Here is a 15,287-nt window from a genome sequence, read left to right as displayed (position 1 = left end):
TGGATGCTACCCAGATGGAATATGAGGTGTTGCTCTTCCAACCTGAGTTTGGCCTCATCATGGCAGTAGAAGAGGCTGTGGACAGAAATGTCAGAATGAGAAAGTTGAGTCAAATTCAAATGGATAGCCACTGGGATATCCTGCCTTTTGCAAAAGACAGAATAAAGGTGCTCCACAAGGCAGTTCTCTCAATCCGTGTCAGGTTTCACCGATGCAGAGGAGGTCGCACCAGATTGAGAGAACTGCCTTGTGGAGCCATCAACGTGGATGCTACCCAGATGGAATATGAGATGTTGCTCTTCCAACCTGAGTTTGGCCTCATCATGGCAGTAGAAGAGGCCGCTCATGTTTCTGAAGTAGGAGTTAAAGTCACACCTCCCAACACAGAGGCAAAGGACAGTCAACCACTGAGCATTTACTGACACCCATAACTTACAACAGTTCTATTCAACCCACAAGTGTGAACTTCCAGGTGCTTAGCAATTTAACTCTCCATTCCAATTCATTGTTCCAACAAAGTCCAAAAAGTTTAGAGGCATAGCATCTCATCTTCTGACTCCACTTTTTGTAGCCCTCAAAAATCAAGTGTTGAATTTGATCATTACAGGTATCCTGACTTTCTGCTTTGAATCAGGATCGCCCAGGTCTGATGAAAGACCAAAAGTAATGTTACCTTCATTTTCTTTCTCCATAGATGCTGCCTGATCTATTAAGTATTTCCAGCGTTCTCCTTTTTTCACATTTCCAGTATCAATATTCTGTATCTCACAGATCTAGCATTTCCTCCCATCTTTCCTTCATTCACATTCATCTCTGGTAAGGGGGTGGGGGGGGTTCACTGCACAGGATCGAAATAAGCTGCAGAGAGTTATAAACTTAGTCAACTCCATAATGGGCTCTAGCCTCTGTAGTATCCAGGAAATCTTCAAGGAGCAATGCCTCAAGAAGGCGGCATCCATTATGAAGGACACTCATCATCCAGGACACGCCCTGTTTTCAATGCTACCGTCACGAAGAAGGTACAGAAGTCTGAAGGCATACACTCAGTGATTCAGCAACAACTTCTACCCCTCTGTCATCCAATTTCTGAATGGACATTGAACCCATGAACACTACTTTACTTTTGCACTGCATATACTTACTGTAATTCACAATTTTTTCACCATCATTATGTAATGTATTATACTACTGCTGCAAAGACGACACGTTTCATGACGTATGCCAGTGACATTACTGATTCTGATTTTCTTCAGACAAATTAGCTACAGTTAACAATCCACTGCCACCACTCAGTCCCTACACTATTCACACATTCCTTTTGTTCTCTCCACACCTCCCCTTTTTCTCTGGAACTTGAAGTGTTTGGCTTCTAACTTCTTGTTGCTGATGGAAGATCGTCTGCTGCTCGATATGCTCAGTATTTCCAGCGTCTGCATGGACGGTCCCTAGCCCGGCTGCAAAAGGAGGAGGGTTGGGCATAGGGCTAGCAATCCCGTTCTGTAAAAAACCCATACAGAAACACCAACAGGAGCTCCAAAGGGAGAGGAAGGGGAAGACAGGCTACACCTGGAATAACTTGGCCCAGGATATAGAGGACTCTGGCGAGCAGCTGTTGGTGGCACCAGTAGGAGTGATGGGGCTAAGTAACTGAGCAGTTCTTTTGCTTTTTAAGTTAATAATAACAGTCAATAATTGGGATTTTTAAAAATATTTTAAGTTCTTTAAGCTTCACATGGATTTCCAGAGAGGGAGAGGAGCTACGGTATCAGGTAGAATGTTCTGCTAAAATAATTCAAGATTGCTTATTGTCATTCTTCAGCACGCAAGTGTAAAGGAGAATTAAATGATAGTTACTCTGGATCCGATGCAGCATAAAAAAAAAGACAATAAATATAAAAGCAATCCTATGAAACACCAAGTATAAGTAACCATAAAGTTGCAGTGTATGGTGGCATGCAGGGTGCTGAGGGGCTGTGGAGAGGAGTGGCTAATGTGTATGTCGTGGTGGAGGGCTAGATTAATGGGTGAGGTTGACGATCAGGCTGACGCCTTGGGGGAAGTAACTGGTTTTGAGTCTGGTGGTCTTGGCGTAGATGCTGCACAGCCTGCTCCCTGATCAAAGTGGAACAAACAATCCATGAGCAGGGTTGGTGGGATCCTTCATGATACTGCTGATCTTTCTCCGGCACTTTTCCGTATATATATCCTTGATGGTGGGGAGGCTGGTGCCGGGTATGCGTTGGACAGTTCTGAACTGCTCGTTGCAGAGCCCTCCTGTTGGCTGTGGTGCAGTTTCCATACCACACCGCGATGTACCACATTAAGACGATCTCCACTGCGCACCTGTAGAAGATCGTGAGTACTAATGGCACAGTGCAGCTCCCTTCAGTCTCCTCGGAAAGTAGAGGAGTTGATTAGCTTTCTTGACTGTGGAGGATGTGTTCTGGGACCGTGAGAGATGTGTACTCTCAGGAGCCTGAAACTTCTCGCAGTTTCTACTACTGTGTCAGCGATGTGAAGGCCATGAGTGGAGCAGGTAGGGTGTAAAAGTCAAAATTAGGCAGGGAGGGCACCATGCATAGACTAAATCTAAATCCAGGGACAGTTACTAAAATAATTTTTTTCCCCTAAAAAGGTTAAATGTTCAGGGAACAAAACAAAATCTAGCTCCCCCTTGCCACCTCCCATATATTTTGACTCAACATGCTTAACTGAGATGCTCTTGTCACACCTCCCTGCACAACATAATTTTATATTTCAAATCTGAAGAGGATGAGCCAAGGCCAGTGATCGTCCTCACACCTCACCTGTCCCGGAAGACTCTCCAACAGACCCTGGTGTTGTCAGTGCAGGTACTAGTCAGTAGAACATCCTGGTTACTGCCAAACATGTGCACTCCATTTAGAGAGCCAATCACAGAGAACGGGAGCTGAAAGTCAAATGGGCAGTTTTAGCACATAGAGCAGTACAGCACAGGAACAGGCCCTTCGGCCCATAATGTTGTGCCAAACCAATTAAATTAGCAATCAAATGGCCAACTAAACTAATCCCTAATGCCTACACGATGTCAATATCCTTCCACTTACCTCACGTTCATGTACCTATCTGAACATCTCTTAAAAATCCCTAATGTACCACCGACGCAGGTAGTGCGTTACAGGCACCCATCATTCTCTGTGTAAAAATCTTTCCCCTCACATCTAACTTTCACAGAATTAATGCAGTAAACTCCAGTGGAACATTGAACTGGTTCACTTCATTCCACTATAGGTGTTTAAAATCTCCAACTCCTGCCTTACAGACGGTGGGACAATTCTGAGGCAAATCGTAGGATACTCAGCAAAATCTTATTTAAAAATCAGAAAACTGCAAATGCAGACACGGAAAGTGCTAGAAGTATCAGCAGCATTTATGAAGGGAGAAGCAAGGGTTGACACCTCTGTTCATCAGAAACAAAAACTATTTTGAGGAGCACGCACAAGATGCTGTGGGAACTCAGCAGGTCAGGCAGCGTCGATGGAAATGAATAAACAGTTGACTTTTCGGGCCGAGATCCTTCATCAGGACTGAGAAGGAAGGGGTAAGATGTCAGAATTAAAAGGAGGGGGTAGGGGAAGGAGCAACACACATAAACGTTGCTGGTGAACACAGCAGGCCAGGCAGCATCTCTAGGAAGAGGTACAGTTGACGTTTCAGGCCGAGACCCTTCGTCAGGACTAACTGTAGGAAGAGTGAGTAAGAGATTTGAAAGTTGGAGGGGGAGGGGGAGATCCAAAATGATAGGAGAAGACAGGAGGGGGAGGGATGGAGCCAAGAGCTGGACAGGTGATAGGCAAAAGGGATATGAGAGGATCATGGGATAGGAGGTCCGGGAAGAAAGACAAGGGGCGGGGGGGACCCAGAGGATGGGCAAGAGGTATATTCAGAGGGACAGAGGGAGAAAAAGGAGAGTGAGAGAAAGAATGTGTGTATAAAAATGAGTAACAGATGGGGTACGAGGGGGAGGTGGGGCATTAGCGGAAGTTAGAGAAGTCAATGTTCATGCCATCAGGTTGGAGGCTACGCAGACGGAATATAAGGTGTTGTTCCTCCAACCTGAATGTGGCTTCATCTTTACAGTAGAGGAGGCCATGGATAGACATATCAGAATGGGACGTGGAATTAAAATGTGTGGCCACTGGGAGATCCTGCTTTCTCTGGCGGACAGAGCGTAGGTGTTCAGCAAAGCGGTCTCCCAGTCTGCGTCGGGTCTCGCCAATATATAAAAGGCCACATCGGGAGCACCGGATGCAGTATATCACCCCAGTCGACTCACAGGTGAAGTGATGCCTCACCTGGAAGGACTGTTTGGGGCCCTGAATGGTGGTAAGGGAGGAAGTGTAAGGGCATGTGTAGCAATTGTTCCGCTTACACGGATAAGTGCCAGGAGGAAGATCAGTGGGGAGGGATGGGGGGGACGAATGGACAAGGGAGTTGCATAGGGAGCGATCCCTGCGGAATGCGGGGGGGGGAGGGAAAGATGTGCTTAGTGGTGGGATCCCGTTGGAGGTGGCGGAAGTTACGGAGAATAATATGTTGGACCCGGAGGCTGGTGGGGTGGTAGGTGAGGACCAGGCAAACCCTATTCCAGGCAAACCCTATCCCTAGTGGGGTGGCGGGAGGATGGAGTGAGAGCAGATGTACGTGAAATGGGGGAGATGCGTTTAAGAGCAGAGTTGATAGTGGAGGAAGGGAAGCCCCTTTCTTTAAAAAAGGAAGACATCTCCCTCGTCCTAGAATGAAAAGCCTCATCCTGAGAGCAGATGGTAGAGGAAGGAGGCCAGCTGGAAGGTGATAGCTGAAGACAGGAGAGTCAAGGGCTGGAGAAGGAAGGATCTGATAGGAAAGGATAGTGGACTGTAGGAGAAAGGAGGAGGAGGAGGGGATCCAGGGGGAAGTAATAGGCAGGTGAGGAGAGGTAAAAGGTCGGGGGGGAAATTAGAGGAGGGTGGGGGAGAATTTGCTGACCGGAAGGAGAAATCTATATTCATGCCATCGAGTTGGAGGCTACCCAGACAGAATATAAGACGTTGCTCCACCCTGAGGGTGGCCTCATCTTGGCACAAGAGGAGGCCATGGACTGACGCTTCGGAATGGAGATGGGAATCGGAATTAAAATGTTTGGCCACCGGGACAGCCCACTTGTGGTGGATTGTGCAGAGGTGCTCAACGAAGCAGACCCCCAATTTACAACAGGTCTCCGAATGTAGAGGAGGCTGCATCAGGAGCAGCGGACACAATAGATGACCCCAGCAGATTCATGGTGAAGTGTTGCCTCACCTGGGGACCCGAATGGAGGTGAGGGAGGAGATGACCAACTTTAAGAGTTAACATAGAAACATAGAAAATAGGTGCAGGAGTAGGCCATTCGGCCCTTTGAGCCTGCACCGCCATTTATTATGATCATGGCTGATCATCCAACTCAGAACCCCGCCCCAGCCTTCCCTCCATACCCCCTGATCCCCGTAGCCACAAGGGCCATATCTAACTCCCTCTTAAATATAGCCAATGAACTGGCCTCAACTGTTTACTGTGGCAGAGAATTCCACAGATTCACCACTCTCTGTGTGAAGAAGTTTTTCCTAATCTCGGTCCTAAAAGGCTTCCCCTTTATCCTCAAACTGTGACCCCTCGTTCTGGACTTCCCCAACATCGGGAACAATCTTCCTGCATCTAGCCTGTCCAATCCCTTTAGGATTTTATACGTTTCAATCAGATCCCCCCTCAATCTTCTAAATTCCAACGAGTACAAGCCCAGTTCATCCAGTCTTTCTTCATATGAAAGTCCTGCCATCCCAGGAATCAATCTGGTGAACCTTCTTTGTACTCCCTCTATGGCAAGGATGTCTTTCCTCAGATTAGGGGACCAAAACTGCACACAATACTCCAGGTGTGGTCTCACCAAGGCCTTGTACAACTGCAGTAGTACCTCCCTGCTCCTGTACTCGAATCCTCTCGCTATAAATGCCAGCATACCATTCGCCTTTTTCACCGCCTGCTGTACCTGCATGCCCACTTTCAATGACTGGTGTATAATGACACCCAGGTCTCGTTGCACCTCCCCTTTTCCTAATCGGCCACCATTCAGATAATAATCTGTTTTCCTATTTTTGCCACCAAAGTGGATAACTTCACATTTATCCACATTAAATTGCATCTGCCATGAATTTGCCCACTCACCCAACCTATCCAAGTCACTCTGCATCCTCTTAGCATCCTCCTCACTGCTAACACTGCCACCCAGCTTCGTGTCATCCGCAAACTTGGAGATGCTGCATTTAATTCCCTCATCCAAGTCATTAATAGATATTGTAAACAACTGGGGTCCCGCACTGAGCCTTGCGGTACCCCACTAGTCACCGCCTGCCATTCTGAAAAGGTCCCGTTTATTCCCACTCTTTGCTTCCTGTCTGCTAACCAATTCTCTATCCACATCAATACCTTACCCCAATACCGTGTGCTTTAAGTTTGCACACTAATCTCCTGTGTGGGACCTTGTCAAAAGCCTTTTGAAAATCCAAATATACCACATCCACTGGTTCTCCCCTATCCACTCTACTAGTTACATCCTCAAAAAATTCTATGAGATTCATCAGACATGATTTTCCTTTCACAAATCCATGCTGACTTTGTCCGATGATTTCACCGCTTTCCAAATGTGCTGTTATCACATCTTTGATAACTGACTCCAGCAGTTTCCCCACCACCGACGTTAGGCTAACCGGTCTATAATTCCCCAGTTTCTCTCTCCCTCCTTTTTTAAAAAGTGGGGTTACATTAGCCACCCTCCAATCCTCAGGAACTAGTCCAGAATCTAACGAGTTTTGAAAAATTATCACTAATGCATCCACTATTTCTTGGGCTATTTCCTTAAGCACTCTGGGATGCAGACCATCTGGCCCTGGGGATTTATCTGCCTTCAATCCCTTCAATTTACCTAACACCACTTCCCTACTAACATGTATTTCGCTCAGTTCCTCCATCTCACTGGACCCTCTGTCCCCTACTATTTCTGGAAGATTATTTATGTCCTCCTTAGTGAAGACAGAACCAAAGTAATTATTCAATTGGTCTGCCATGTCCTTGCTCCCCATAATCAATTCACCTGTTTCTGTCTGTAGGGGACCTACATTTGTCTTTACCAGTCTTTTCCTTTTTACATATCTATAAAAGCTTTTACAGTCAGTTTTTATGTTCCCTGCCAGTTTTCTCTCATAATCTTTTTTCCCCTTCCTAATTAAGCCCTTTGTCCTCCTCTGCTGAACTCTGAATTTCTCCCAGTCCTCAGGTGAGCCACTTTCTCTGGCTAATTTGTATGCTTCTTCTTTGGAATTGATACTATCCCTAATTTCTCTTGTCAGCCACGGGTGCACTACCTTTCTTGATTTATTCTTTTGCCAAACTGGGATGAACAATTGTTGTAGTTCATCCATGCAATCTTTAAATGCTTGCCATTGCATATCCACCGTCAATCCTTTAAGTGTCATTTGCCAGTCTATCTTAGCTAATTCACGTCTCATACCTTCAAAGTTACCCCTCTTTAAGTTCAGAACCTTTGTTTCTGAATTAACTATGTCACTCTCCATCTTAATGAAGAATTCCACCATATTATGGTCACTCTTACCCAAAGGGCCTCTCACGACAAGATCGCTAATTAACCCTTCCTCATTGCTCAAAACCCAGTCCAGAATAGCCTGCTCTCTAGTTGGTTCCTCGACATGTTGGTTCAAAAAACCATCCCGCATACATTCCAAGAAATCCATTATTCCCCTCATACTGAAAACGATGATGCCAGCACACAACATGACCAATCGCGACATCCTGCAGGCCATTCACAAAACTACTACTTTTACTTCCTACTTTCAAGTATGATTCCACTACCGAGCCACGTGCGATTGGAACGTGTGATTTTCATTTGGGGTCAGCTATGCAATCTGGTGCTTTTCTGTCTCCAAGGGAGTTTGGTGAGGTTTGAAGTAGAGTGTGCAGCCTGGAGGCCAAGAAACTTGGGGGACGAGGTGCGAGCCCGTGGTGGACTCCATTGCTTCTCTCTGATCTCGCTGATTAAAGCATCAAGCAAGATTGAAATCAATGAGGATGAGAGCAGAAGGTGAGTGGGTGTTCAGCATCGCCTGCCTACATTTAACCGTGTCTCTCTCTCTCTCGCGGAGTCTTGAGTCTTGGGCAAGGTTTAATCAACACGGTTTGTGGGTTGGACTCTATTGTTCATGTATTATGTGTGTCTGGTTACTCTTTTTTTAAAAGCTATTTTGTGAGATTTTGATCAGAGTGGACTGGCTCTGTGGCCGGCAGTTAACGAATGACACAGTGCGAGACTGAACTGAGCTGAACTCCTAAACTGGTTCAAGGACTCTGTGGTTTGATGTTTTATCTTCTGTGTGTTTTTCACTCATTTTTTTTGTCACTTGTTACATTTGTTCTTTTTTTGTGCATTTGGTGTTTGTTGTTTTTCTTTGAGCAGGTCCCATGGTGTTTCTTTGTTTCATGGCTGTCTCTGGGAAGACAAATCTCAGGGTTGTAAACTACATACATACGTTGAAAATAAATGTACTTTGAATCTTTGAATCCCTCACAGATGCTGTCTATTTTAATTTAATTGGAGCTTAGTAAAATAGAGGGCTATGGGTAACCCTAGGTAATTTCTGAGGTAAGGACATGTTCAGCACAGCTTTGTGGGCTGAAGGGCCTGTATGGTGCTGTAGGTTTTCTATGTTTCTATACAACACAGTAGCAGGCCCTTCTGCCACACCATCCGATAACACCCATTAGTCCTACTAACACATACATCTTTGGAATATGGGAGGAAACCCATGCGGTCACGGGGAGAATGTACAAACTCCTTACTGACAGCGGCAGGAATTGATCCAGGGTCATTTGGCATGGTACAGCATTATGCTAAACGTTACAGTACCGGCCCAGATCTAATCTCCTGTAGCAAAAGCATTTGTTAAGTCCACTTTAGCCACTATTCAGTGGTGACCCTCAGGATGTTGATGGTGTGGGATTCAGTGAAATGCTGTTGAATGTCCAGGTGAGATCACTTGCTGGAAGTTAATGCCTGCTGACTGCATGCCAACAGCAGTGTTTGCACTTCCAGCCCATGCACAAATATGGCCAAGGTCATGTTCGATGTGGGCATGGATTGCTTCATTTTCAGAGGAGTTGCAGCACTGGGGGATTTTCTTCTGGAGGGAGAATCCAAATTAAGGTGGGGGGAGGGACAGGGACAGCTATAGGAGTCACTTCAAGATGTAAACCATTGGGAAACTCTTCTTCATACACAGAGCAGAGAAAATATAGGAATCTCTCCCTCCATATATAAAAAACTTGGGACAAAGGGCAAATTTTTAAAACTGACAATCTTTTTAGAGACAAAAGCCAAGACTTATAGATTTAAGACAAAGATCAGTGACAATCTAACTGGATGGACTACTCCTGTTATTAGCAAGCAGTGTTAGAATGAGCAAGAAAGGAACTCAGTGGGTTAGGCACCATCTGTAGAGGGAAATGGGCAGTTGATGTTTTGGGTAGAGACTCTTCACACAGAGAGTGGTGAATCTGTGGAATTCTCTGCCACAGGAAACAGTTGAGGCCAGTTCATTGGCTATATTTAAGAGGGAGTTAGATATGGCCCTTGTGGCTACGGGGATCAGGGGGTATGGAGGGAAGGCTGGGGCGGGGTTCTGAGTTGGATGATCAGCCATGATCATAATAAATGGCGGTGCAGGCTTGAAGGGCCGAATGGCCTACTCCTGCACCTATTTTCTATATTTCTATGTTTCTTCATCTAGGGCATCATGGTAGTGTTGTGGTTAGTGTAACGCTTCACACCGCCAGTATAAATAGATTCACGTTCAGATATATCAGATAGTTGAGTGGTGTTGCAGCAACAAACTCAGTAAGACCAAAGAACTGATTGTGGACTTCAGAAGGGGCAAGACAAGGGACACGTACCAGTCCTCATAGAGGGATCAGAAATGGAAAGAATGAAGAATTTCAAGTTTCTGGGTGTCAACATCTCTGAGGATCCTGGGCCCAGCATATTGATATAGTTGCAAAGGAGGTACGACAATGGCTATATTTCATCAGGAGTTTCAGATTTGCTATGTCACCAAAGGCACTAGCAAATTTCTACAGATGTACTGTGGAGAGCATTCTGACTGGCTGCACCTCCTGCTGGTACGGGCGGGGTGGGGGGGGGGCTACTGCACAGGATTGAAATCAGCTGCAGAGAGCTGTAAACTTTGGCAGCTCTATCATGGGTGCTAGCCATCTTCAAGCAGTGATGCCTCTAAAGGGTGGTGGCCATCACTAAGGACCCCATCACCCAGGGCATGCCCTCTTCTCATTCTTACCATCAGGAAGGAGGTACAAAAGCCTGAAGATGCACACTCAACAATTTAGGAACAGTTTCTTTCCCCTCTCAGATTTCTGAATGGATATTGAACCCATGAACACTACCTCACTACTTTCTTTATTCTATATTTCTGCATTACTTAAATTAAATATATACAAACTATACACAGCTTTTCTCTCTACTATTATGTACTGCATTGTGCTACTGCTGCAAACTTTATGACATATGCCCCTGATACTAAACCTGATCCTGAATTCTGAAATCCACTGTCTGTGAGGAGTTTGTATATTCTGCCCATGGGATCCCTCCCACATTCCAAAGACATCCTGGTTAGGGTCAGTGAGTACTGGGCACACTACGTTGCTTCAGAGGCACGGCAACACTTGCTGGCTGCTCCCAGCAACTCCTCAGAACGTGTTGGTCGTTGAAGCAGCACATGCACTTCACTGTACGTTTTGATGTTTGGATATTCAGGTGACAGATGATGCTAATCTTTACTCTGGATTGAGATAGTAAATTTTAGAGTGGGAGGGGCTAAAGAGGGCGCCGGAGGTTTTTGCGGACCTGGGTTACTTCCTCCAGTTCATCCACGAAGCTGTTTACATCTTCCATTCTCATGTTTCTTTTTCCTTTTTCAAGGTGGCTGGGGTCCTGTCAGAGTCCGTGATCTACAGCTGCACTCAAATTGCGTTCTTCATGAACAGTGGGTTCTCGCTCTTCGGAACTTGCCGGGCAACTGGCACTTCGGAATCTCCAGGAGTAGCTTGGAAGACATGTGTCTTTGGATGTGACCTTGGACGACACAATTCCTCGCCGATGTTGCCCATTCAAGCATCACAGGAGATCAAAATTTCAAGTCAGTGGGTATGGCTGTCGGGGGCTCTGCACTCCAGCAACCGCTTTTGCTCGCTCTCTCGACAGTGAGAGAGTTTGCTGATTCTCAAGTCAGGGAGCTCAAAATAAGCAACGCTGCAAACTGTCACATCAAGACAGCGAGCTGATGGCCTCCCCACTCGCTGTGGCAAGAGAGAGTGGGCCTGCTCAAATGTCAAAGTGTTGGGATGGACAATAGCTTTTAATGGTGGGTGGTGGGAGGGGTTGATGCTTTTTGCTGCAACGAGTGGGGGGAGGGAGAGTGTGGAGGGTTGATGCTTTGTTGCTGCTTGTGTATGGGAGGGGGAGGGGGACTTCGGGGTTCTAATGGTTTTCTGTCATTCTTTCTTTGAGTTTTTTCTCTCCGTTTCATGGATGTCTGTGAAGAGTACAAATTTCAGGTTGTATACTGTACACATTCTCTGGAATTAAATTGAACCATCGAAGTGAAAGGTGCCAAAGGACGGTTAGATCCAAGTGAAGAGGGCCGATTTGCAGATCGGATCAGGTGGGGGAAGGAAAGAGTGGGAATATCAACAAGACCTTGGGAGGTGGAGATATTAAGAGACGGAGGAAACAAGCTGGAGGTGAAAACTGATAAGAAAGGAAGGAGGAGTGTGGACCCAAATAGAGGAGGTAGGGTGGGCAGGTGAGAACAATGGAAGATGAGCAGATGGAGCAGTTGGTGGAAATGGAAAGAAATTGGTTGATGGGGACCTGGGTGGATCAGAAAAAGAGGGAAAGTGACAGAAGAGGGATCAGGTTACCTGAAATTGGAGAATTCAATGCTCATACAATCAGGTTATAAAGACTACCCAGGCAGAGAATATCTAGTTTGCATTTGGCTTCACTGAGTGGAGGAGGTTGAGAACAGATATTGTGAGAACGCAGGGGCAAATTAACATGGCTTGCAACCAGGAACTCCAGATGGCTATGACAGACAGAGAGCACAGGTGTTTGGCAAGGCCTTCTGTGCTTGGCCATCTCATCAATGCACAGGTAGCTACATTGAGACTGGATGACTCACAACTTATATACCAATCCAGCTCAATCAGCAATTGAACCATAACCTTGACACCCACATCCCTCCCTATCAGCAGACAATGGTTGTAACCAATGCTCCCTCTAAGGCGTGTGTGCGTTCACGCATCATTTACTATTGGCACACAGAGGAATTTAAACTGCACACAAAAGGTTGTCACCCTCTACCTCATTGGCAAGTTAAGCATATTTCACTATTGTACACATCACATTTCCATTTCTGGTTTCTGATGCGGAAGGTGGAGTTTGCGATGATTTGTCTGAAGATTTTAGAACTGGCTTATTTATACTCTTTTTACTGGAGAAATTATTCAGTGCACACATGTTGTCACTGGGCAAAAATATTTTTGTGCACACTGGTCATTACAAATTAGAATGAATATTGGTTGTAACATATACAAGATGCAATAGACAACTGACAGAGGCTACTCAATCTTGCCTCTCTGAATCCAATTCATGTGCCACGGAGAAGTCTGTATAACCATCATCTTCAGGTCCCACTCCAAGTCACAAACCAACTTGATGTAGAAGCATATCCCTGTTCTCTTATTCACCACTGGATCTAAATCCTATAACTTCCTACACACTTTTGGAGGACCTTCACAAGTACCTGAGGGGACAACTCATGACCACTTTTTCCCCCCAGGGTAGTTTGGGTTCAGTAATTAACACCAGTCTTTCTATCATGTCAACCGTAGATGAAATAGCTTCTTTTTTTAAATAAGACTATTTTTGATTCAATTACTGATTTGATTCAATTATCAAAATAAAGGCATCCGTTAGTCTTGTGAGACCACGGATCTGTGCCTGGAAAGTTGTATGGAAAGGTTGTATGGAAGACCAGCAGTTGCCCATACTGCACGATACCAGTGTTGTCCAAGGGAAGGGCATACAACTTGGCATCAGTGTCGTCGCAGAGCAATGTGTGATTAAGTGCCTTGCTCAAGGACACAACACGTTCCCTTGGCTGGGGCTCGAACTCACGACCTTCAGGTCGCTAGTCCAATGCCTTAACCACTTGGCCACGTGCCCACTGCATTATCAAATTACGGTATTGCTTTGCACTGTTGTAACTATCCATTATAATTATGTGGTTTTTGTTAGTTTTTAAGTCGATTTGTCATGTATTTTCGTGATATCATTCTGGAAAAACATTTTTATCATTTCTTAATGCATACATTACTAAATGACAATAAAAGGGGACTGCGTGTCCACATAATCATAATTGAGTGATTAGCCAGACCAAGAGAATCAGACATGGTAATTCCAGTAGATATCATATCTTCTATTTTCATTCTAACTATGTAGAGGACTCTCACTTATCGTCCTGCGTGATTATAAACGTCTACATAACTGATAAACTACACTGGCCATCATTACAAACAAAGTTAGCTGTGCACACGAGGAATTCTGCAGACGCTGGAAATTCAAGAAACACACATCAAAGTTGTTCACCAGGCAGCATCTGTAGGAAGAGGTACAGTCGACGTTTCGGGCCGTGACCCTTCGTCAGGACTAACTGAAGGAAGAGCTAGTAAGAGATTTGAAAGTGGGAGGGGGAGGGGGAGGGGGAGGGGGAGATCCAAAATGATAGGAGAAGACAGGAGGGGGAGGGATGGAGCCAAGAGCTGGACAGGTGATTGGCAAAAGGGATATGAGAGGATCATGGGACAGGGGGCCCAGGGAAAAGGAAGGATGGGCAAGGGGTATATACAGAGGGACAGAGGGAGAAAAAGGAGAGAAAGAGACAGAATGTGTGTATAAAAATGAGTAACAGATGGGGTACGAGGGGGAGGTGGGGCATTAGCGGAAGTTAGAGAAGTCGATGTTCATGCCATCAGGTTGGAGGCTACCCAGAGGGAATATAAGGTGTTGTTCTTCCAAGCTGAGTGTGGCTTCATCTTTACAATAGAGGAGGCCGTGGATAGACATGTCAGAATGGGAATGGGATGTGGAATTAAAATGTGTGGCCACTGGGAGATCCTGCTTTCTCTGGCGGACAGAGCGTGCAATTTAGCTGTGCAGTATTTAATGATCAACAGAATTGTAAGTAAAAGATCATTTTAAACAGACAGGCTTTGTGAAACTTGAGTGAGTTACTGTACCTGCCTGCTCTCCCCCTTGCTCCTGCAGTACAGAGGCACGCCACTGCTGGTTGCCAAGCAAAGTAACTGGACACCACCCGCCATCTTGTTCGACCAATGCCGCCTTCCCTTTCCCGGTGCAAGCCGGGAAATCAAACCGAACGTCGCCCGGCAACCGGCGTCACCCGATTGCCCCGGCAACCGCCGGGGCCGCCTGACAACTCCCCGCGCACGCGTAGTTGTGCAAAATGGAATCTCCTGTGCGGTCAAGTTCGATTGCCACGAGATCGATCCAGGCTCAAATTAATGGAATTGCCCCTACTTTTGTTTTCAAGGATGCACAAATAATAAACTTCAACTGATGAACAAAACAAACTGAAACGAAAGCATAATGTTATTTGAAGTTTTCTCCCTGAGCGTGCATGGAAGAAAGTTAAAGGTAATAAATGTAAACTCCTTCGAGCAAATATTCTATCAATTTGACAACAAAGGTTTTAGAAAGTTAGAAAATTGAACAAGTTATTAAAACAATCGCCAGCAATATAGATTTGATTGAATATTAAGAGTGAAATTTCAGATGAAAGGTCGTGAATTCAAAGTTTGGCCAGTGCTTTGAAATCAATTAAAGTGATTCTTTGGTTAGTAAATCAATAAAAGTATGATGGGAAATAATACATTAAAAACCTTGCTGTTATGTTCTTGTTAACTTTAACATTTAAATGAAAATTCAAGCTTATTGTCAAGCATACATATCCATATCAATGTCATGAAAACTAGCTTTTTACCCTAACCTTAACCTTACCACAGGACAAACATAATTTGCACAAAATTTAATTAACTTAATTTTTCACAACAAAACACATATAAACATA

The 15,287-nt window shown here is 45.2% G+C and overlaps 1 protein-coding gene across 2 annotated transcripts in view; it reads right to left on the bottom strand.

The window, feature by feature from the left end:
- Positions 1-14,540, bottom strand: part of fuz (fuzzy planar cell polarity protein) — a 62,440-nt gene extending 47,900 nt beyond the window's left edge. For both annotated transcript variants that reach the window (XM_063062920.1, XM_063062921.1), the window contains exons 1-2: positions 14,437-14,540; positions 2,808-2,929 (exon numbers count right to left, since the gene is read on the bottom strand). In XM_063062920.1, coding sequence (XP_062918990.1) covers positions 2,808-2,929; positions 14,437-14,520 — 206 coding nt within the window. In that variant the 5' untranslated portion in view covers positions 14,521-14,540. The remainder of the gene's footprint in view (positions 1-2,807; positions 2,930-14,436) is intronic.
- Between the last annotated feature and the right edge of the window lie 747 nt (positions 14,541-15,287).

The sequence above is a fragment of the Mobula hypostoma genome, chromosome 11, assembly GCF_963921235.1.
Source record: "Mobula hypostoma chromosome 11, sMobHyp1.1, whole genome shotgun sequence".
In the NCBI taxonomy this organism is placed as follows: domain Eukaryota; kingdom Metazoa; phylum Chordata; class Chondrichthyes; order Myliobatiformes; family Myliobatidae; genus Mobula; species Mobula hypostoma.
Note: the sequence above shows the minus strand (reverse complement) of the source record. Positions and strands in the feature narration are given on the sequence as shown.